At 38.5% G+C, this 23,873-nt stretch overlaps 1 protein-coding gene across 3 annotated transcripts in view; it reads right to left on the minus strand.

Moving 5' to 3' along the window:
• Window positions 1-23,873, minus strand: part of SH3BGRL2 (SH3 domain binding glutamate rich protein like 2) — a 58,105-nt gene that overhangs the window by 7,117 nt on the left and 27,115 nt on the right. The window contains exons 1-2 of one of the 3 annotated variants that reach the window (XM_045572948.1): window positions 10,893-10,978; window positions 10,177-10,362 (exon numbers count right to left, since the gene is read on the minus strand). In XM_045572948.1, the coding sequence (XP_045428904.1) occupies window positions 10,177-10,362; window positions 10,893-10,895 (189 nt within the window). In that variant the 5' untranslated portion in view covers window positions 10,896-10,978. Of the gene's footprint in view, window positions 1-10,176; window positions 10,363-10,892; window positions 10,979-14,183; window positions 14,644-23,873 lie in introns of those variants that run through there. The other 2 variants (XM_045572947.1, XM_045572946.1) reach the window with 2 other exon arrangements.

The raw sequence follows: 23,873 nt of genomic DNA on the forward strand, positions 1-23,873 counted from the left end.
CATGTTTTTATTGATTTTAGAAAGGAAGGGAGAGAGAGAAAAACATCAATTAGCTAATTAGCTGCTGACTGGGGACTGAGCCCACAACCTGGACATATGCCCTGACTGGCAATGAACTGGTGACCTTTCAGTGCACAGGAAAATGCTCAATTGACCAACTAAGCCACATTGGCCAGGGCTTGACAAATGCTTTGTAATTTAAAAAAATTTTTCCCCTTTAGTTTTAGAGAGATAGAATGGAAAGGGATAGAGTGATAAAAACATAGATGAGAGAAAAACATCATTGATCGGCTGCCTCCTGCACTCCATCTGCTGGGGATCAAGTCTACAACCCGAGCATGGGCTCTGACTGGCAATCGGAATCTAACCAGTGACCTCTTGAGTCCTGGATCAATGTTCAACTGCTGAGCCACACCAGCCCTGCCAGGCACACAAATTCTTCATGAAAATAAAAAGTGTACCACTGCTCCATCCAGGTCAGGGAAAAGCTATTATAAATCTACTCATTTTCCCTGCTTTAGCCTAAAAATTTCTTTGAGTATGACAATAAATGTAACAAGTTTTTAATCCAAAGCCTGTGACAGGATTAAAACATAAAACAATGACAAAAGAAATGAAATCTAAACAAACTCCCCTTCCTTTGTGGGACAAACTAACATTTTGTGTGAAACCACCGTGACCTAAGACTTTATTCTAGCACCTCAATATGGAAGGCTGCCTCCCAATTCTACTCTAGATAGGCTGTTATCTAAGGCTTTTAAAAAGCCTATCACTGGCTGAACAGAAACCTGTAAAGGTCTCCAAGTGTCAATATGAGTGCTTCTATTCTGCCTTTGAAGTTGTCCACATTCTTAAAGAATGTGTCTTCAGAGAGAATAAAAAGATCAAGTAAAAACTAGAGAAAACTAAATTCTCTATGACATTTACCTTTGCCTCAGAGGCAGAATCATTTTTTCTCTTCCTACTCTCACAAAAAGAAACCATTAAGGAATTCTGGTCAATAAGTTCTTCAATGGCTTCTTTTCCACAGTTTGCATATGTAATACTACACAGTTTCTAAGTTGATATAAAGCAGTTTTAAAATTTGGTAGAGGTCCCTTTTGATAACTTTATCCTGAGAGTAAATACTGTAAGCAGACAAGGATCAGAATCATATTTAGGCATTCCCTTTGTGGGAGGCACCTTCCGATCAATCTATCATTTAATCTCTACCACCGCCCACCAAGTAAGACACTGGCTCAGAGAAGGAAAAAAAAAATGTTGCCCAAGTTTGACAGCTAATACATGAGAGAGCTGAGATTTGGGCCCATTTCCATTGATGTTGTAACTGATGTTTTTTGTTCTCTATGAAGCTTCTTGCCCAAGAAGGAACCACGTGTAGGGCACTCTGTATGAGAGTCACTGAACCCTAGTGATCTACTGCCAAGCTGAACCAGTGGCATCACAGACACTTTTGAAACCTATCTAGGAAGCTAAACGAGCGTCGATGATTTGTGGAGATCTGCTTCTTGCAAAGCATGCCTCAGTTGATGAAAAAAAATCTGAATTATTTGACTCCATGTAGAGACTCTCTTGTACAAATGTTTCAGCAGGGTGAGGTTGGAATTGAGTTTCAAAATGTTAAGTGTGAGAAATTATACGAGATACCCAAGCAGTGACTCTACAGTATTATAGATTTTGTAGAATTTTATGAAAAATATTACAATTTTTAGAAGAAAACTATGTCACAAATAATGCAGGTCTACATCTGATATGGAATTTAGGCAAAATACCATGAGCTGAAAATGTTAAAAATATTCTTTATAACGAAGATATTTCCAAACAGTTGAATGACATTTCACTGGGTTCAAAAAATAATCCTGTTCCATATATATCACATGTGTCAAACACAAGGCCCGCGGGCCAAATCCGTCCCGCCAGGCCTTGCAATGTGGCCCGCACCGCGCTGTCATCACTGCACTCCGCTGCGTTTCCATCACAATGACAGTTTATGACTGTTCAGTAAACCATTCGGCCCACGATTTAGGCTGGATTTTAGATTTTGGCCCCTTCTCTGATTGAGTTCGACACCCCTAATATATATAGTGTGTCCCCAAATATATATATATATATATATATACACACTTCTTCAGAAATGAATAACTTTTTTTGTCAGTGCCTGTTTTCAAACTGATGACCTTCTGGCCCAGGCACTGCTGATAATTCGAAGCAATGGAATCACAAATATCAGGAATCCTTTCATTCAGTATTTGTGTGCCCTCAATCTGTCAACTGTTGCTGGTTTTGTACCATCAACTTTATTATATGTCCCTATAAAAATGTCTAGTGGATACATTTTCTTTGTTCACAGCTTAGCCTGGCTTCACCCATTATTTCAAATCAGTTAAACGTGAAAAGGAGTGAAAATTAAATGAGTTACTAGCTGTTGAAGCGAATATACTTTTTGGGGGGAGACACCCTTTGAATAATGATAAAGACAGTGCTCGTGTTTGAACTGCATTTTCAAACTTCCAGTAGCTTTTTAGGATGAATTTCCTATGTTCAAAGCCTAGTCTGGCTGAAAAGAAAGAAACATCAATTGTGCTATCAGTTGTTAAAGTGTGTATACATGTTTTTGGGACACCTTGTGTATTCTCTAGCTGGTCGTTTGTTGCTTATATTTAATGTAACAAGAGGGAGACGGCTAACCTACAGCCAGATTTATCGCACCCTTTTAGATATCCACCATACGAAAACTGGTGTATTTGTTCCTCCCCCTACCACATTCGGCCACTATTCAGGCTAAATTCGTTCCCTAGAGAATATCATTTAGTCATGGCCCTAATTAAAGTCACAACTTTAACTCCTCTCAATTCTGGTTCTATTGATATATAATCACTAATTCTTCACAGACTCTTAAACAGAAGGGATTTACATCACAATTCGTGATCTTCCTGCCACACCACAAGATGGGCCTCTAAGAAAATGGCACCACCAGCTAATGGACTCTACCACATCAGAAATCAAGGTACCACACAGCTCCTCCCTTTCCTCAGCTAACAACTGTCTTCCATTTCCTTCAACCTCTCCATTTTGACATCCATTTCAGAACCCTAATCTAAGCTAGATTTCTGCAGTAGCACCTCAATTTATCAGCCTTCCTCCAAAATAACCTACTTCTATCCCATCATTCTCAGGTGAAGACAGACTGCTTTTTTAAAAATGAGACGATGATCATATCGCTCTCTTCTTAAATTCTTTCCTTCAAAGCTTCTCATTGCTCTTACAATACGAATTAAAATTCTTAACATGGCTTAAAAGACTCTATGTGGCCCAATTCTGACTTAGTCAAGACTAAGGAGAAGAGAGGTCCATGTACCAACAACTATCTAGTTCACAGGTTTTGTATGGTATATATGCTCAGTGAACTGTATATGTGGTGTCCTGTGGTCTCCTGAGTTATATGATCTTGATCAACTCATTTAACCTCCTCACACTATTACTCCCTTTCTGCGTCAGATACTAACAAAGTCCCTGAAGCCTCATAATTCTTTGAAGTGATGGAGCATTCAGCGGAGTTGCTTTTAAATGGGTGGTTAGTTGTGTCTAGGTGTAAAGTCACCCAAATATTCTGGTTTCTAAAGATACCTATTTAAAAATTTTACCTCTCTCTGATTTAACTGAATAGGAAAAGGAAGAGACAATAGTGGGAGAGAAACCATTAAGACTAGTGACTCAGTCGTCAAAATGCTATCCTTGTTTTGAAGTTTGAAAGGCCTTTTTACCTTTCTCCTTGATTAATAATCTCTGATGGTCAGTGTGAAATGCAGGAATGAAAAAACTAATAAGGTAAGAAATAAAAAATGAGAGAGAATGCCTGACTCAATCTCTATAAGTGAAGCGTGAATTTTACTTTAAAAGACTGAAATGCTAACATGAAAATATCTTGCATGCAACAGATCAAAAGGCAATTTACCATGAAAATGTGTATAATTCAGGTTTCACTGTTTATGTTAAAAATCTTAATTTAAAAATAGTTAAAGTTCTCCAACTCATAAAACTGGAAATAAGGTCAACTCTCACAAACACGCTTCATACATAATACGGGACATGTAAAATCTATACATGTAGAGAAAATGTGTAACTTTATAAAGAATCCATTTAATATTCAATCAAAACTATTCTCTACAAAACTGTAAATTTTAGTTAACAACAAAAGTATTTAGAAATTTCAGATACAGTATTTAGAAATCTCAGAAGGGCAACATTTCTCATTTAGATTTTTAAAAAATCTTCTTTAACTGTATCTCGGTCATAAATATTATAAGCATTATTTTTAAGAACCTTTAACTAACTACCACATAACTATAGCTAGGGGGCGGGCTTCTTACCCAAATACTGAGTTGGATCCTCCCAAGAGTTTAGAAATTGTCACTTAAGGTAATTAACTCCTTCCAAGTGACAAATGTAAAAATTGGTAATTAACTTTAAAAGCAGAATAGTTTAATGAAATAATTTTTAAAAGTCAATGTTAGAAAAGTACCTAACATACCAGGTTACCAATAATACTTGTCAAGTGGATGAATTAGCTGTCTGCTGATTAATGGCTGGTGTGCCATGTTTTAGGTAATCTCAAGCTAGTAACATAATTTGAATAAATACAATTTCTACTCTATTAATTACAGGTTTTAAAGAATGATGTACACAATTTACTTTCTGACATTCAAAAGCTTTTGAGTGGTCTGAGGAATCTCAAAGTGTAAAAGGTTAAATTACTTTCCTTGTCATGTTTAGGCAAAGAGTATGCGATTGATAATTTAAAATCTAGGATTTCTGAATAGTTAATACCTCCTTCCAAATATAACAAACAGCATGATGTGAAATAATTTCAGAGTTAAATGGCATTAGAAAATTTTAAATCACATCTTACTGATTAGTAGTATAAGTTATTGTGGCCTTAGGCATTTCCCAATAAAAGAGAAAGATCTGCTTCCTTAACAAATTCATTTCACTTATCAGGCTTATATTTTAAAACATATATTACGGTTTATACTGCAAACATTAAGATCGCCATTTGTAAAAACTCACTCTCAAGTTGCTAAATAAGCTTGCTGAATTCCTTATAGTCAGACACTCAGAAGTGTTTGTAAATAAACGTCCATAAATGACATATTTCAGGACAATCAACTTTCTGTTAATGATCAGTTAATATGATAGAACCTCTGGCGAAGGGTACAATCACACAGCATATTCAAGATAAAACTGCCCAGTTTCAGAAGCTGGTACATTTTTATTACATTAAAGAAAAAGGGTTAGAAATTTCCTTTGTCTGCAATTCCAGTGTCAGCTGGTTAGAAATTCCAGTGTCAGCTGCTTATGAAAAGAAATATTTCTGGACTATATAGATTATCAGAAATAAGCACAATTATTAATGGAATATTTATCTGAATGTTGCAATTTTAAGAAGAATAAAACAAGCTAAATAGATGTTAAAAAAAGAAGAAAAGAAAGAACTTCCATCACCTATACTTGTTTGTGTTCAAGTGAAAACCAAGGTTCGAGACATTTATAAGGGCATGATAAAATCTGAACAGGTGGAGTTCACAATGGTCTCATTCTTCCAAAGAGCTTCCTTAAGGACATAAGCAGCACACCACAATGATTGGACTATTGTGTGCTAGACGGGCACTTGAGACAAAGACCTTAAAGTTCTTTGCCCTTTTAGTGTCCCCTAAGAGAGCAGTGGGAAAACCCACAACAGCCACTCTGAAAAGTGGTGCCGCTTCCCACGCTAAGTCAATGACAATTAATCGACAGACCTACATTATTTCTATATGCTGAGGCCATATCCAAGGCGGAGGTTGCAGGGAACAAGATAATACGAGGCCTACAAGGAAATGGTGGCAGCAATCGATTCAAAATGAGCCCAAGCAAATCTAGTTTCTCCAAAAGATGAAAATCCTTTTAAAATATTCATTCTAAGATGATAAGAGTTACTGCTGCTGTTTACATTGGGCCAAGCTCCTACTCCTTTAAGTTTCCTCTGAGCAGAATTCTTGGCTTTGTGGTTAAAGGCAGTACTATATTCTATTTTATGAAATCTTGGTAGAGAAGGAAAAAAACAGTTGGCAGTTCCAATCCTAGTAGGATATATAAGATGCAGTTGTCTAAAACAGCTTCATTCAGCAATTTTTATGCCAAACACTAAAAATATGAGTAAGCCCAAAACTGACTATTTTAAATTCCTAATTCATGTTCAATGTTTCCAACCATACTAATATAAGATGGCAAGGCAAGCAAAAACATGTACCCAAGCACCAATTGAAATTGGATGGAAAATATTTTTGTGCTAAACATAGGAAAAGGAACCAGCAATAGAATTTTAATAACTACCCCGAGGAGTAAGTGAAAAGGCTAAAATTAGTTAAGAGACTCTCTTGGATATTGACATTTGTCATTCCCTTTTACACCACGGGGGTTAGTAAAACAGGATTATATATTGCCTTCTGTGACTGCCCACAGAACTGAACAGTTCTGTAGGGAATAGTATTTCTATGTTTAAAACAATATAAATATATGTTTACATATATAATAGTTACTATAGTTACAGAAGAGAATTTGACTTATAAATTTTAGCAGTGCTAAATTGTGTGTGCGCGTTGTGTGTGTTTAAATCAAAACAAAAGAGAAATAAGAGAAGTTATAAGAATGCAAATCACCCTGCATCTTAAAAAAAAAAAAAAAAGTAAACACTGTCTACAGTTAAAGCCAAGGAACATATATATTAGTATATGAAACAAAGTGGTAATAACTTAAGAACCTTGTAAAAGAGGTTATATCTTGGGAATCTGGGGAGGACATGTATAAAGAAGGACAGAAAAAAACTGACTCCTCACTTTGACCCTCCTGTAAATAGGCTTTATTGTCCTAACATTGATATTAACATGGTCTTAATAGTTTTGTTTTCTTTTCATTAATTTTATTTACATAGGCTCAGAAAGAGAAAAAAATTTTAACAAAAATGAAATGGCCAGTTTGTCCGGCCAGTGTTGAGCTTGATCCATGAACCAGGGTTCAATTCTTGGTCAGGGCATATGCTGGGGTTTGGGACTTGATCCCCAGTAGGGGGCATGTAGGAGGCAGCCGATCAATGATGTTTTTATCTCTCTCTCCCTTCTATCTCTGGAATCAATAAAAAATAAAAAGAAGGAAGGAAGGAAGGAAGGAAGGAGGGAGGAAGGAAGGAAGGAAGGAAGGAAGGAAGGAAGGAAGGAGGGAGGGAGGGAGAGAACTGCCAGTTTGGATATAAGTTAAAATAGAGTGCTAAACATGCAATTGGGGTGGCCTGAAACTGTCTGGTTGAAGGTTCTCAATATTCACAGCACAAGTTGTTTTTATGACAGATATGTCCCAGGGACTGACTCATCACTGTAGAATATTGCAGCAAACATCTCCATAAGGTGAAAATAGGGAGATTAAACAGAAGAAGAAAAAGTGGGGTTATAGAGAAAATGTTATGCTTTGGGGCATACATCTGATCAGCAATCAGTGATAAAGAAGACTTTTCTCTCACCCCTTCCCCAGCACCCGTTTCCTTTCCTAGTAGCTGGGATAATGTCGGATACGATTTTTTACAGTAAAATATCTAGAGGAGAAGATTCTCTTGATAAGTGATTTTTTTTAAACAGGAGGCCTTGGAATACAGATTTTTCAAATTCAGATAAAAAGTTTCCTAAGGAAATTCTACCTGTGGGATATGTGAGCTTCTAATAGAGATGATTTCTGAAATAGATTTCACGGCAAAATTTAGAAGTCTTAATAAGCTTGTTTTTGAGACAGTTGGCTTTGAGTTTTATTAATAAAATGAGAATACAAATGCTCAGAACCTTGACAAGGTAAGACCCAACAGAATGGAGTAGCTCCCTGCTAAGCTGAAAATATCTGTGGAACTACTGACCCGTTCACAGAACCAGTTTTAAAAAATGTGGTCTATGTTCCTAGTGTTCTGACAGGCACCAGATACTAAGATGAACATGCCATGGAGCCTACAGAGAGTGAGCACAAGGAACTCAGGAATCAACTAAAGGCAAAACGTGAAAAGGAAAAAATTCTACGAGATAAATGTCATAATAGCAATAATGAGGCACAGGTTTTCTAGGAATGGGGAGGGGGGTAATAAGCAGAGTCCTAGTTAATTACAGGAAGAGCAATGACATCTTTAAGGACTCAATTATATAATTCTTAGATATAAGGATTTACTGAGCACTTATCTCAGTGAATGAATACTAGCTTATCCTATATAAGGCTAATATGCAAACTGCCCCCTCGGAAGTTCAACCGACCTGGAGTTTGACGGCTCGCTATGATGTGCACTGACCACTAGGGGGTGGCACAGAATGAAGGAAGGCCCCGGCCCGCATGCAGCCAGGGGAAGGAAGGCCCCAATTGGCCCTGATCACCAGCCAGGCCTAGGGACTCTACCTGTGCACAAATTTCATGCACTGGGCCACTAGTATAATAATTCACCCCCCCCCCCCCCAAAAAAAAATTTAGGATCTCATATATATAAGAAAGAGATCTTAAAAACTTGCATAGAAGAAATTGACAAAAACATACAATAGTTCAAGGAAAATGGCATTAGACTTCTCAATTGCAATCTTCTCAACAATGATATTGAAGCAAAACCATCAAAATTCTTCCCAAGCTAGAATTCTATACCCAGCCAAATTACCACTCAACTACAAGCCCAGAATAATGGCATTTTCATAAGTGCAAATAATAGAAGTCTTAAAACAAAGATCTTTGCTTTAAGACTTCTAGCATTATTTGACTAATAGCTTTATTTTGAAACTATAGTTTGTACATATTTTCAATGTTACCTTATTTTGGTCTGCACATAAGAATACATTTTCTAGACTCTGAAATTGTGAATGGGATGTACCCTTGGCTACCACATTCTTTCCCTAGTAAAATATGAGATCATGATATAAAAAAAAAAATCCCACAAAACAATAACCTTTGTTCTTATTAATTAAGTATTTTAGAAACAATATCCTATGCAGGTATATAATATCATCCCTTGCTTAAAGATGAGGAAATTTAGGCTTAAAGAGGTGACTTTTCAAAGGTGTCACAGACAACATAAAGTAGTAGAACTCAAATCTATCTCTAATGCTATGTTCAGGAGTCTCCTCTTGACATGAATCTAAGAACTCTGTGCGTAATATTTATGGCTTAATGTTTTAATATTTCATTCTTCCTTTGCACACAGGAAACTGTTTCCTTTCAAATCATCAAAAGCACTCTGTTATCCCTTTTCTCCACCTTAATGACAACCTAGCTATTCATGTCACCTCAAGCACCTGGCCACCGTAGCTTAGCCCCTTGCTCTTTTCCAGGCAATCCTGAAGAACTGGAATATAGGTTCCAAAATAAACACTGACTTACATTCTTAGAGCGCTGGCAAAGGCAAATTCTAATTACTCATGAGCAAGAAACTTGTTGAGCCCAGCCTGTGTGGCTCAGTAGTTGAGCATCATCAACCCATGCACCAAGAGATAAACAGCTGGATTCCCTGGTCAGGACACATGCCTGGGTTTGATGTTTCTATCTCTTTCTTCCTCTCTCTCTAAAATCAATTTTAAAAAAAGAAACTTCTTGATTTTTTTTTTTTCTTAACCTAAGAGTAAGAAGGAAAACAGATAATTAGACAAAAGGAACTTCATATGCTATATACAGCAGGAAGGCACCTAATGTATTTTACATGTTCATAATGATTATATATATATATATATATATATATATATATATGTGTGTGTGTGTGTGTGTGTGTGTGTGTGTGTGTGTGTAGTAAAGGGGAAAAGGCTCAAGAATAATTACTCCTCTTAATCTGTCCCCCAAAACCTATTAATAAAAAATATGCTTTAAATTTTATAACACAATGAAATCATGCACACAGCTTCCCTTTCACCCCTTTTTCTAAAGCAAACAGACAAGAAAATTCCCAGACACACATGCACTCAGACACACACACACTGTCTGTGACCTTAGACTCTTAGCCCCTCCTTTAGACTTGTGGACCTGAATAGGCACCGTATGAAGAGGTGACAGTCCTAACTGAAAAAAACCCTGTGCTCCAGGTGGCTCTGTGATGTGAGAATTGCAAAGAAATGGTGTAATGACCATCTGGCTACTTACTCCGCAGTACCGGTCACCGTTAAATATCTGCGGCGGCAGCGGGTTGCCCTGAGCGGGCTTCTTTTCTGGGGGCACGTTCTTGTACATCCACTGCCTCTGTTCTTCCGACATCGTGATGTCCACCTCCTCAAACTCTATCTTGTTGGCTTCCAGAAATCTAACCACATCTTGCTGCTTCTTCTTTATCTAAAAAGAGAAGACACATAAGGAGAAATGCTCATCTGAACAATATGTATATATTTCCAAGTTGAACTAGATTTCACTTCCCATTGTCAGAGGTCACTGATAAAAAAAAAAAAAATAATTAAAAAAAAAGCCATTTACATAGGCGCCATGCACTGCCCCCTCTGTGGATATCCAGCAGAGGTCTAAGCCAGTCCTGACACAGTCATTTCGTCACCTAGACTCCCCAGAACTGGGGCACATCTCAGATTGCCTGGAGATTCACACAGTTCTTAGGGGGCCAACTCCATTCCCCCTTCCCACCCACAAGAATTGACATTTATAGTCATGAGCGCTCTCTCTGTTGAAAACTATATATAGCCCATCTGAGAGGCCGACATTTTATTGATTCCCGGGAGCAGCAACATTTTCATTCCCCTCAGAAGCCTCCTTCAGATATTCCTCAGCTGCAGCCGTGGGCATGAAAGCATCCTTTTATCAGTTCACGAGAGAAAAGTGTTCTCCACTCTGAAGTAAGAGTAAACAGCAAGCACCATTTTATTATGAACTCTATTTCCTAACCCTTTTCATTCTTCTGATCTTTCATGTTTCCTTCCTCAGTCACTAGGGGTCAGGTGTGTTCATGAAGAGCTGCAAACACATTTGCAGTCCTTGAAATGTTACCAATTTCTTAAGGATCTATGTTAATTATTTTAGGTTAATACTAGGGATACATCAAAGATAGACTCATACAGCTTTTTTCCATCTATACCTCCCTGCCCTGAACAAATAGCTACCCCAACTCCCCCCCCCCCCCCCCCCCACACACACAGCATTTATTGCTGGATTATAATCCTCTATAGTTTAATTGGTCTTTTCTTTCACTGGGTCATACTAGGTAAAATGGCTGGACGTTGCCTGGCCGATGTGGCTCAGTGGTTGAGCATTGACCCATAAACCAGGAGATCAGTATTTGAATCCCAGTCAGGGCACATGCCTGGGTTTTGGGCACCATACCCATTAAGAAGCATGCAGGAGGTAGTCAACTGATGATTCTCTCATCATTGATGTTTCGATCCTACTCTCCCTCTGCCTTCCTCTCTCTGATATCAGTAAAAACAAAACAAAAAAATAGCTGCACCTTGTTCCTTTCACTAAACAATATATCACGAATATGGTCCCATCATTAAAAATTTCCAAGAGTATGACCTGCTCAGCATGGCTCAGCAGTTGAGCATCTATCCATGAACCAGGAGGTCACAGTTCAATTTCCAGTCAGGGCACATGTCTGGGTTATAGGCTTAACCCCCGGAGTGGGGCATGCAGGAAGCAGCCAATCAATGATTCTCTCTCATCATTGATGTTTCTATCCCTCCTTTTCCTTTCCTCTCTAAAAATCAATGTTAAAGAAGAGTTTTCAACAGTATGAATTTTAATGTCTCCCTGGCAACTCCACCATGTAGATGTACAGTTATCTGTTGCTGGATATTTAGTATACTTGTAACTTTCACCACTAGGAATAATACTATATCTTTATTTACAAATCTCTTATTGTTTCTCACAATACTTTAGGACAAAGTCCTATGAATGAAAGGGCAGACCCTGCATCAATTTCTTTGCAACAAGGCTACATTAGTCAAGAAGTACAGCCTTTCAGTTATAAAATAAATAAGTACTAGGGATATAAACAGCATGGTAACTACAGTTAAAAATACTGTATTGTATTTGGAATTTGCTAAAAGAGTAGATCTTCAGCCAAAACCGGTTTGGCTCAGTGGGTAGAGCGTCGGCCTGTGGACTGAAAGGTCCCAGGTTCAATTCTGGTCAAGGGCATGTACCTTGGTTGCGGGCATATCCCCAGTTGGGGGTGTGCAGGAGGCAGCTGGTCGATGTTTCTTTCTCATCAATGTTTCTAACTCTCTCTCCTTTACTCTCTGTGAAAAATCAATAAAATATATATATTTTTTAAAAAGAGTAGATCTTCAGTCTTCATCATAAGAAAAAAGATTATAACAGATGTGGTGTTGATGGATGTTAACTAGACTCATTGTGGTCATATTTTACAATAGACACATATATAGAATAATTATATTGTATACCTGAAACTAACATAATGTTGTATGTCAATTATACCTCAATAAAAATACAAGGCCACATCTAATTACATTCCCACTAGCAATATTTGAAAGTATCCATGTCTCAGCACCTCTCCCTCCTTTTAGACAATATTTGAAAGTTGTACTGTAGGAGATTAAAGTTCAAACAATGTGAGGAACTGGAATGTAACTTATTATACTCATCGTATCACAATATATCCATAACCTCAAATCATTACCTTGTACACCTTAAACTTACACATTATGTCGATTATCTATAATAATCTATAATAATAAAAGCACAATATGCTAATTAGACTGGATGACCTTCCAGACAAAGTCAGGGCTGTGAAGGAAGCCCGGGTCCCGGGTGCCAGCGGGAAGCCAGTGGCAGCAGCCGGGGGAAGGAAGGCCTACTCTTGCATAATTTCCTTGCATTGGGCCTCTAGTATCGCCATAAAACTAAAGAAAACAGAGAAATGGGTTTTGTTCTAAAAAATTTTCAGTGCATCATGACACACTGACAATGCTCAAGAAGCAAAAGACAGTTCCTCACTGACAATGATAACAACACAGTCACGTAAGGAGTAAAATGTATTTTTTTAAAGGGGCAAGCAAGGGGAGGCATGGCCAGGCATGTGTTTCAAGGAGATCACTTTAATACAACACAACTTAAAAAGAAAAAGGGAGAGACTGTTTTACCATTAACACTGTTATGAAAAGATTTCCAAGATATATATTGTATGAAGTGAGAAAACAAGAGCAGAATTGTAAGTAGACTAAGCACATTCTTCTGAAAAGAAAAAGGGAGAAAAATAGGAACATATTTGTATTTGCTTGTATTTACATTTTTAAAAACTCTTGAAGGTTATCAAAGAATGAACAAAAGTGGTGGCTTAGGGGTCAGGGTAATGGGGACAAAGTGGAGACGAGACTTTTCACTTTCTACCTGTATAAACTTCAGACGTTTTTGAAGAGGGTGAATGTGTCACGGGTCAGAAGGTTAAGCAGAAGAAATCTGTTTTGAGAGAGAACTGCACGTGTGCCTCACCGAGGGGAGCAGGGGTGCAGGCCAGAGAGAGGCGGTGTTTTACGTAAGTCAGGGCTCCCAGCAGGGCAATGAAGCAGGACTCACAGCACTTTGTTATTCATTGGCTCCCATGTTTCTTTACACTTAAAAGAAAGGCCAGCTCTAGCCGATTAGTGGATATAGAGTCGGCCTGAGGACTCAAGGGTCCCAGGTTCGATTCCTGTCAAGGGCATGTACCTTGGTTGTGGGCACATCCCCAGTGGGGGGTGAGCAGGAGGCAGCTGATGAATATTTCTCTCTCATCAATGTTTCTGACTTTCTATCCCTCTCCCTTCCTTTCTGTAAAAAATCAATAATATTTAAAATATTGATAAATAAATAAAAGGCCAGATGGTTAAAATAAAATTTTAGAAAAGTGTTAAGGCTAGAAAATTAACTAATGCGACAGCACGTCACTCAACTAAACAAAAAGGAAACATTCAACCCAGAGAAGGAGGTTTTCAAGTGGATGTTTGTGACATTAACATCAGGAAGGAAGACGAGTCACGCAGAGCACTGTTTTTGAGATTTGCCTGAAGGTGACTGCAGCCTGGAACAGGGGGAGCCCGGGCTTGAGTGGCAGGGGGCCCCCTGCCTCAGAAGGCGGGCCCTTGGGAGCCTGGAACATCTCTCTTTCTTTCTTAATACAGAAGTCTGGTTCTGTTTGGAAAAGTAATGTGCTCAGCTACAGAATGTGTTAATCCGCACTCCTCTGCAGCGTGAGGGGATCACATGACACAGCTCTGGCCAATCTGATGTAAGGCAGATGTTCCACCATGAATGGAAAGACAAAGTCCATTCTGCCCTTCTCCTTTCCCTGGGAGGTGACGAAACCATTCTGAAAACGTAAAAACAAATGCCGTATGCTAAGGTTGGTCAGAGAGAAGGACAGGAGCCTGCGTCCTTGATGACATTTTTCAGGTGTCGCACAGTCTTCTGCAGCCAACTTTAAACCCCTGTGCACTGGACAGACAAACCTCTAATCAGTTAAGCCACTGTGTATCAAGTTTTCTATAGTTTGAATCTAAATGCAATGCTACCTAAATTCTTAATTGCTACTTATAATGTCTTCAGAAATATTGTAGCATGATGGACTGAAAATAAAAGCTCTTACTGCACAGCAGAGCCTAGAAATAAAAGCTGCAAAATAAGAATTTAACAGAAGTGAACTGAATATCTGTCACTGGATGAACAGATGAATTTTCATTTTCTTCGAAAACCAACAGCAAAGTTGTTGAACCCACAACAGGGAGATATCTATAGAAGCACGGAAGGTGCCTTCTATCTCACCTACAGTTCAAACATGTGCCCTTATACATCATCCAAAGCTGTTAAAGGGAACAGACACTGCTACAGCCTCAGGCTGCTTCCAGGTAGGCAAGCTATGGCCCATTGGCCAATTCTAGTCTTTATACTTTTTAAATTATTGAAAAAAGTCAAAACAATATTTCATGACAAAATGAGATTTCATGTATTGTATGAAAATACAAATTTCAGTGTCCATAAATAAAGTTGCATTGGTAGACAGCCTCAGCCATTCATTTACATAATGTCTAAGGCTGCTTTTGCCACACAATGGTAGTTGAATATAGTTGCAACAGAGGCAGTATCATTTCCAAAGACTAAAGTGTTTACCAGCTGCCCTTTACAGAATAAGTTTGTCAACCTTGGGCTAGGTTACCCAGATCTTCATTTCCAGCTCAAAGTTCACGTTCTCAGTGAGTACTTCCCTAATCACCTGATTTTGCTTTTTGTTTTTTTTTTAACCAGCCACTCTACAACTTTCCACTTGCCTGCAAGCTTCATTCTTCACCTTAGCACCTAGCATCTGACATACTGTGCGTTTTATGTTCACTATTGCTTGTCCACCTCCCCCTGCTAGAGCATAAATTCCAAAGGGCTAGGGATTTTGTCTGCTGGTTTGTTCACTGCTGGATCCCGAGCCTAGAATGGGTGACTGACACATAGCAGACACTCAATAAACATTTGTTAATGAATAGACAGGATTCTCACAAGAAGGATGAATGTAACAGTGGTGCTGACTTCCTTACTATTTTAAATGAGATACGTTCAGCATCACCTCCTTGGAGATTCCCCTCTAGCCACCTTAGCGGAAGTTTTGTCTAAATCTATTAAAATTTTATTTATCGGTTTACTCATTTTTAGGATCATCTCTCTCTCCACACAATGTCCGTTCTGTAAGCAAGGGACTGGCAAGAAGGAGGCCCTCAGTAAATATTAACTGAAGGGATGATTAAAGAATCATCATTCCAGTGCTGAACATCAAAGATTCCCAGGTGATGTTCAAGAGATCACACTCATTGCTAATTTGAGTTAGGAACAAATATAACTGAAGTTTAGTCAAACAGAAATGTACATCAAATGCTAATATTTCTCAATGGATGCTAAAACTTTATGAGTTTAAAATCGGTGTGTCGAGCATGTTATATCTAACTGGAAATACCAGTAGCCTAAATAATCAGAGGAATCTCTAGGCTCTGAATGCAAAAAGAAGGCTTCACTTCTAACATTGACACTGATATTAAAGAAGATTGTATGTTTAAATAAAAATGCAATTGTCAGTTAATTTTAAGAACTGCAAGTACATACTATAGTATTTTGTTTTGTCCAAATGTATTTTTACTAGTATTAAATTATTGGTATATTTGCACATTGATGGCATCTGGGAATTAAGCAAATTATTTCCCTGACTCTGCTTTGGACTGCTGCCACAGAATTCTATCACCTGTAAGCACTTCACCCAGTTATCTCTGGGAGCTCTGAAGCAAGTGCCTTCGATGTGCTTTGAAGCGGCCTTCTTAGCCACTGCATCAATTAAGTGTTAAGATCAGAATGTATCTCCCCCAAATTCATTTGTTGAAACCTAATCCCCAAAGTGATGGTGTTAGAATAGAAGGTGGAGTGAAAAGGCAGTGCTTAGGTTATGAGGGTGGAGCCATCATGAACGGGATTAGTGTCCCTATAAAAAGTCCCAAGAACTCCCTTGCCCGGGTCACCAAAGCAAGAAGTCAGCAGTCTGCAATCCAGAAGAGGGCCTTCGCCAGAATCCAACCATGCTGGCACCATGATTCTGGACTTCCGGCCTTCAGAACTGTGAGAAGGGAATTTCGGTTGTTTATAAGCCACCCATTTGTTAGAACTGCTGACTGGACCAAGACAATAAATCTTCACCCTTTCAACATCAAATCCCTGCAAGACCCACATCTGCTAAGACCCGGATGCCTGAACCACGCCCTGGTGACCCACCCGCACAGCCAGCGCTGGGGTGATGAGCTGCCTGGGCTGCTGTTGCAGAATCTGCTGATGCGGCAGAACATTCAAGGGCCCCTGGAAACCTGTGAAGATGCTTGAATCTGGCAATCTCCTGGCTCCACACGTCCCTAGGGACTACATCAGCAGGCGGGCTAAATAAATTACATTGCGCTTGACTTAGACTTACCCCCTACTCTGTGACACTGACTTCTAAGTACATTTTAACTCCTCCATTCTCTTCTTGTAGGATTAGTTCTTTCCAGAAGACTGCCAGTTAACATGTAATTAAGCAGCCCCTGACAGATTCCTTCCATAGGCTTCCCAACATGTCTAGTCATGTCTGCATTCCAAGCACCCTGGGACCTCAGGAGTCACCAGTAAATAAAGAGAAATAATCAATTCGAATTAAGACAGAGTTTTAAAAATTGACATTTCATGTGTGAGCAGTTGTGGGAAAGCAAGCCTAAAGGCAAAACAAGGCACAGATGGACAGAGGTGAGTTCTGGCCTTGCTGCTTGAGTAGCCTTGGAGAAATTACTCAGCTTCTCTCTCATTTTCAGGTTCCAAATCTGTTAAATGGACCCAATATCTTTTGCTTAATTCCCAATTGCCATTGGTTCATTGGTTTATTGGGAGGATTAACTAAGAAAAGAACAAAGCAATAAAAGGCTCTTGCTCAACTGTTTCATCCAAACGTATTAGCTTTATTTTCTTGCCGATGTTGCCTTCTGAAAATAATATAGTGACTTCTTGGTGCTTTCAAAGGCTTTAGGTATTCTATGCGACAGCTCTTTATTTCACCTACTTGCACACTTTAAATATACAGTTTTCTTTTTTCTGACTTCAGGTAAGGCTAAGGTCTTTCATGTATCTCATGAAAGTCAAAGTCAGGCAGAAGAAAGAGAAAAAAAAAGATTTTCTTATAACTTGACAAAACTTACAGAAGGGTTGAACTAGACCAAGAGAGGTAGAGGGCCCCAAAATAATTCCTTCTTTCAACTAAAAAAAGAGAAAAGGACTGATAACCTCTCTCTGGTCAAAGACCCCAGAAACTTTCCAGCGATTGAGTAGGGTATCTCAAAAATATATAATTTTGTGGCAAATTCTTCAAGTCTTCACTGTCAGGCACATTAGGCATTCTATTGTAATAAAGAAGACGTAAATAGAAAAAAGTATTGTGGCTATTTATGACCTCTCCTGTGAAGGCTGGGAAACTCGAGCCCCAGTTTTCCCATCCACCCTTGCAGCTAGGGCAGTCATGTGACCTAAATCGGGCCTTTTATGTGTGAGCCCAAGTCTGCTGGGTGGAGCTTCTGGGCAAGGCTTTGCTCTCCTGTTGCAGCAGATGGATTAAGATGCTAGGGCTCTTGTCTCTGCCTTTCCTCCTCCTTCCTACTAGAAACCCAAGTATAAGGTGCAGAGGCAGCCATCTTAAGGCAATGAGCATCAGGAAAAAAACATCCAAGAGAAGCCTAGAAACATAAGCCCTGAGCAAATGGGCCTCCAGACTTACGAGCAGAGACCAAACACATCAGTCAGGTTCTCTCGCACTTGCAGATGAACACGTTCTTAACTAAAACACTTTCAGATGTGCCTCCCTGTTGGGGAGTAAGGCCGTGGTGTAGAATAAGAACCAACAAGCCATCTGCTAACTGTCAACGTTCTGATGCTGTTTAACTAAACATGAGATTACACAGAAAGTACTGTATCTCTAGTGTCCATTTCAGTTTATCTTACTTGAAAGCAAATACCAGGTGACCAAGCCAAAGATAACCACGAGAGATGCTGTCATGAAAGAGATTGAAACGAGTTTCAGGGAATCAGAATATCAGAAAGATGGATTATGAAATGAGCAATTTTGGAAAAAACCATTATGATATTTTATAAATGAAACAATACAGTTTTCTAAATACACTTTTTATTGTTGACGGTATTAACAGATATCTCCCAATTTCCCCTCCCTTACCCCTCTCCTCCCAGGCCCTATCTCCCCACCCCCCCCATGTCTTCACTCTCCTATTGCCCATGCCCATGGGCTATGCCTATAGGTATGTAAGTTCTCTGGTTTATCTCTTCTTGTTCCCCGAACCCCACACAGAGGGATGCCAATCTGTTCCATGCCTCCATGCTTAGGGTCTTACTTTGATGGTCAATTCATTCTGTTCATTAGATTCCACGAGTGAGTGAGACCATGTGACGTTTGTCTTTTTCAGATTGGCTTATTTCACTTACCATATTTTGCAGAAACCATAAAAATCTTAGAGGAGAGCATAGGCAGTAAAATCTCAGACATCTCATGTAGCAATATGTTTACAGATACAGCTCTTGGAACAAAGGAAACTAAAAAATGGACTACATCAAAATAAAAAGCTTCTGCACAGCAAAAGAAACCACCATCAAAATGAAAAGGGAACCCACTGTATGGGAGAACATATTTGCCAATGATACATCTGATAAGCAAATGTATCCAAAATATATAAAGTACTCTCATACAACTCACCAAAAGAAATACAAACTAAAAATGGGCAGAAGACCTGGATAGACATTTGTCCAAAGAGGACAATGGCAAATGAAAAAGTGCTCCAACTCACTAATCATTACAGAAATTCAAATTAAAACCATAATGAGATATCACCTCACACCTGTCAGAATGGCTATCATAAAAAAATCAATAGGCAATACAGTTTTAATGATGGAAAAGTTTGTCCCTGGTACTTATTAGACACTCAATATGTTTGTATTAAACAAACATTATTGAGGTTTAATAAATACTTTAAACATATTTTCATTTTAACCAGGTAACATTTTTGGTCCTGTTTTCTTAATCACCTTATACTGATTTCTTTTTTCCATGTTTATAACATTAAGTCATCTTTTTAATTTAAAATTGCTTTTTACTTAAAAACACACAATCTCATCATGCTGAAGTAATTTTCATATTACCTTCCAAGAATTCATCATTTAGAAACATACCTTTACTAGTATAAAATTGCTATAAACATACATGTTTTAAATATTTTATAATCTTCAGTTATCTTATTGAACGTGCAAATTCTATTGAGTATTTATTCTATTTTGAGTGCCTTATACAGACTTTTTTCTTTTATGAAAAGGGTAACTGCTCTGAGTGTGCTTTGCATGACAAATGATATCAGTTGTATGCCTCCCAACAGACACTAAAACACAGAATCTCACACAGATACACACACCTTCTTCCTTCTTGATTTGTCCCTTCAAGGCAAAGATGATACTTTATCAAGTAATATTCTTTCTTTCCTCCTCCTCCCCCTTCCCCTCCTTCTTCTTCTTTAATAAGAAACAAGTAACTTTCTTGTTCAACTTTTATAAAACGAATTTTAAATAATGTTTGGTATTATTATTTTGTTAATGAAAACAATACTTGTCTATAAAAATTGTCACTGTGAAAACCTAGTAAGATAATTTTCTAATCTCCTAAAAGTCTTTCACATAAAAATCTTTAGTGAGTTATTTTTTAAATTTTTAAAGCTTTATTGTTTAAAGTATTACATATGTCCTCCTTTTCCCCATTGACCCCTTCTACCTCGCCCTCCTTTCCACCCCCACTCTCCCCAACCCTGTCCTAAACCCACCCCCTTCCGGCCCCAGGCCTTCATTAATGAGGGGTTTTTTTTGTTTGTTTGTTTGTTTGTTTGGTTTTTTTTTGTGTGTGTGTGTGTGTGTTTTAATATATTTTATTGATTTTGTACAGAGAGGAAGGGAGAGAGATAGAGAGTCAGAAACATCGATGAGAGAGATTCATCGATCAGCTGCCTCTTGCACACCCCCTACTGGGGATATGCCCGCAACCAAGGTACATGCCCTTGACAGGAATCGAACCCGGGACCCTTCAGTCCCCAAGCCAACGCTCTATCTATTGAGCCAAACCGGTCCTGGCTGTGTGTGTTTTTTTTTAATGTAAAAATATAACATCTTTCAATTGGTTGTCAGGAACAACTAATTGACACCAGGAAAGACAGTCTGATTTTAACTATGAAAATGTTTACCACTGTTACATGATTGATAAATGGGATTGAAAATTGAGTACCACTATTCTTCAATTATAATGGTGCTCATTCTCCATATGCAACTATGTATTTTAGAAAGGTACCTTTTAAATAATTTAAAAATTGTTAAAAGCAGACTTTCAAACTGTAGTATTGGTCATTACCTTACACCATGCTGACTAAGAGAAATTTTGGAAGACAGAAAAAAAAAATTTTATCATTAAAAAACAAAATTAAGCCAAAACTGGTTTGGCTCAATGGATAGAGCGTCGGCCTGAGGACTAAAAAGTCCCGGGTTTGATTCTGGTCAAGGGCATGTACCTTGGTTGCGGGAATATCCCCAGTAGGGGGTGTGCAAGAGGCAGCTGATCGATGACTCTCTCTCATCGATGTTTCTAACTATCTTCCTTCCTCTCTGTACAAAATCAATAAAATATATTTTTTTAAAAAATTAAGAATATTGTTTCAACAGTATCCCATCATTTTAATTGCTATTTTGTGTACACTTTATTATGCACATATTTTATTAGTACAATGATATATGCCTATAATTTATTTACAATATATAGATATTGGAAATATATCCACAAATAATTTTTTTATAATGGGGGTATGTGATCAAAAAACACTGTAGACCATTGCATGAGAGAAGTGTAGGGGCCAGGAGAAATGTGGGTGTGCAAATACACAAGATTATATATTTTTTTTCCTTTATAATGTTTGTCTAAGTAACTTTCAAGCCAGAAGGCAAATCTCTGTTCCAAACATCTGAGAAATCTTAAAGTCTATTGCTCTCATTTTTCAGTTTTTCTCCTTGTATCAGGTTTTAAAAGTCAATTTATAAATTCTTACTTTGCAAAAATAAGGGCAAAAAACCCCAACAAACCATCCCATATTTTTAAAAAATAATATATGTAGTGGTATTTTTCATAACAACGTTAGGCTTTGGCTCTGTATGGCTGATATTTTGCTATTCTTTACCTAAAAGCATTCTAGTATACCCCTGGCTGGGAAAATTACTCGGTTCATAAAGAAATCCTTGAAAACTAACCTGGGTTTTGCTGTAGACATATAAGTATACCATACAGCTAATATATTTTCTATTTATTAACAAAAATGTGACAGGGTAATAAATCTAGAGGCAGAAAAGATAGGAATATTAGCACATAGTAATGTTATGCTTGAATCAGGCAAACTGAAGACATCATAACATCTTGCAATTTACTTTCTGATCTGTTTTCTCTTCATATTAACACTTTTGCCCTTGACGATATCACATACTTCCAGAACGTCAATTATTAACCTTTATAAAATAGAACCAAAATTTGCATTTGAAAATTGATCTCTTTCACAAGAGCTAATCCCATACTCAAAGCCTTTCTGAAAATGTATGCTTAAATGTGTCACCATCACCTCAAACTTGACTGGTAAAGCAAAACAACAGCAATAACAAAAACCTTGTTTTCAAAAGGTCAACCTATCAATTCATGATTCACCTCCTTCTCCTAACTTTCATGCTTCTATTAACAATACACCACTTTGTTGTTGACTCAGCTTGACAACAGAACTGCCTATAAATCCAAAGCTTACTTGTTACAAAAATAACCTACCTAAATGAAACACCCTACACACACACACACACGTGTACACACACACAATGCACACACTCAAGTTATTGTACGTGGTTTGGTAGTATGAACACAGGGAAGATGTGAAAGTAGGTGAGGAGGCAGGCCTGGCCACTGCAAGCTTTGCAAGCTTGACACAGGTCTGTGGGCGGCCTCGTCTCTGCAGTTTGCTCATGATGGTTAGAGCATGTTGACAACGATGCCAAGGGCAGCGGACTGAGTCTCACTAGGGCCACTTAGTTTTGATTTATGTTCTAGTCCTGACAGTCAGAAAGGGATCATCTAGTGCAAGATACTTATCCTATCAAAGTTTCAATTTCCTCATAGGTGAAATGCACATCATAATTCAGCTCAGAGCGTGGTGATGAAATTTAAATGATGTAATACAGAGCTCTTAGCACCTGGCACACCGAAAGAGCTCCACACACACGAGTTACTGTTATTACTATAGTGATCTTTATTCTAAGGCCATAAACCTCGTCAGCTATTGTTCTTTAGCAGGCATACAGTTAGTCACTCGGAGACCTGGTCCCATGACTCCACAGGAATTTGGCTTCTTTCTCCATTCCTTCACTGGTTCACTTTTTTTTTAAATTTCTTTATTGATTAAGGTATCACATATTTGTCCTCATCCCGCCATTCCCATCTCAATCCCCTCCCCACACATGCCCCCAACCCCCTGTTGTCTGTGACCATTGGTTAGACTTACATGCAATGCATACAAGTCCTTTGGTTGATCTCTCCTGCTTCCCCTATCTTCTCCTACCTTCCCTCTGAGGTTTGACAGTCTGATCGATGCTTCCCTGTCTCTGGGTCTGTATTTGTTCATCAGTTTATGTTGTTCATTATTTCCCCAAGATGAGTGAGATCATGTGATACTAGAAATACACTTACAAGAATGGAAAATGAGACAAGCAGTAATGGTTATGCTGAGAGGCAAATGAATCAGTCTGTGGTGATCACTGGTTCACTCTTATTCATCCCACAAGCACATTTTGAGGTTCTATAATAGCAACTGCCTGGCGCTGTGCTAAGCACAGGGGGCACACACCTGCCTCTGCCTTACTTCAGCTCACCCCCGAGAAAGCTGTGAATTACAGGCACCAATAGTTCGAGCGCTGACAGTGCCCAAACTAAGAAACGTGACTTAAACAGAGAGATAATTCACTCTCTGGGAACATATCTATCCTTTGATAAGAATGAGTTTCCCTATAGGTATGAGAATAATGCTGTCACACCAGCAGAACATGTTCTGTAAGGATTTATTTCCCACCCAGGCTCCTACTAACCTAAATACCCCATCCCAGCCAGACTAAAGCAGAGAGAGTGATGAGGAAAGAAAGGGTCTCCCTGCACACACCCTGCAGTCTTGTCATCAGCAGAATGAAGTCCAACTGCTCCATGTAGACTAGCCAAACCCAGGAACAAACAGGCACTGTTTACT

This window comes from Pipistrellus kuhlii, unplaced genomic scaffold (assembly GCF_014108245.1).
Source record: "Pipistrellus kuhlii isolate mPipKuh1 unplaced genomic scaffold, mPipKuh1.p scaffold_m20_p_5, whole genome shotgun sequence".
Lineage (NCBI taxonomy): Eukaryota > Metazoa > Chordata > Mammalia > Chiroptera > Vespertilionidae > Pipistrellus > Pipistrellus kuhlii.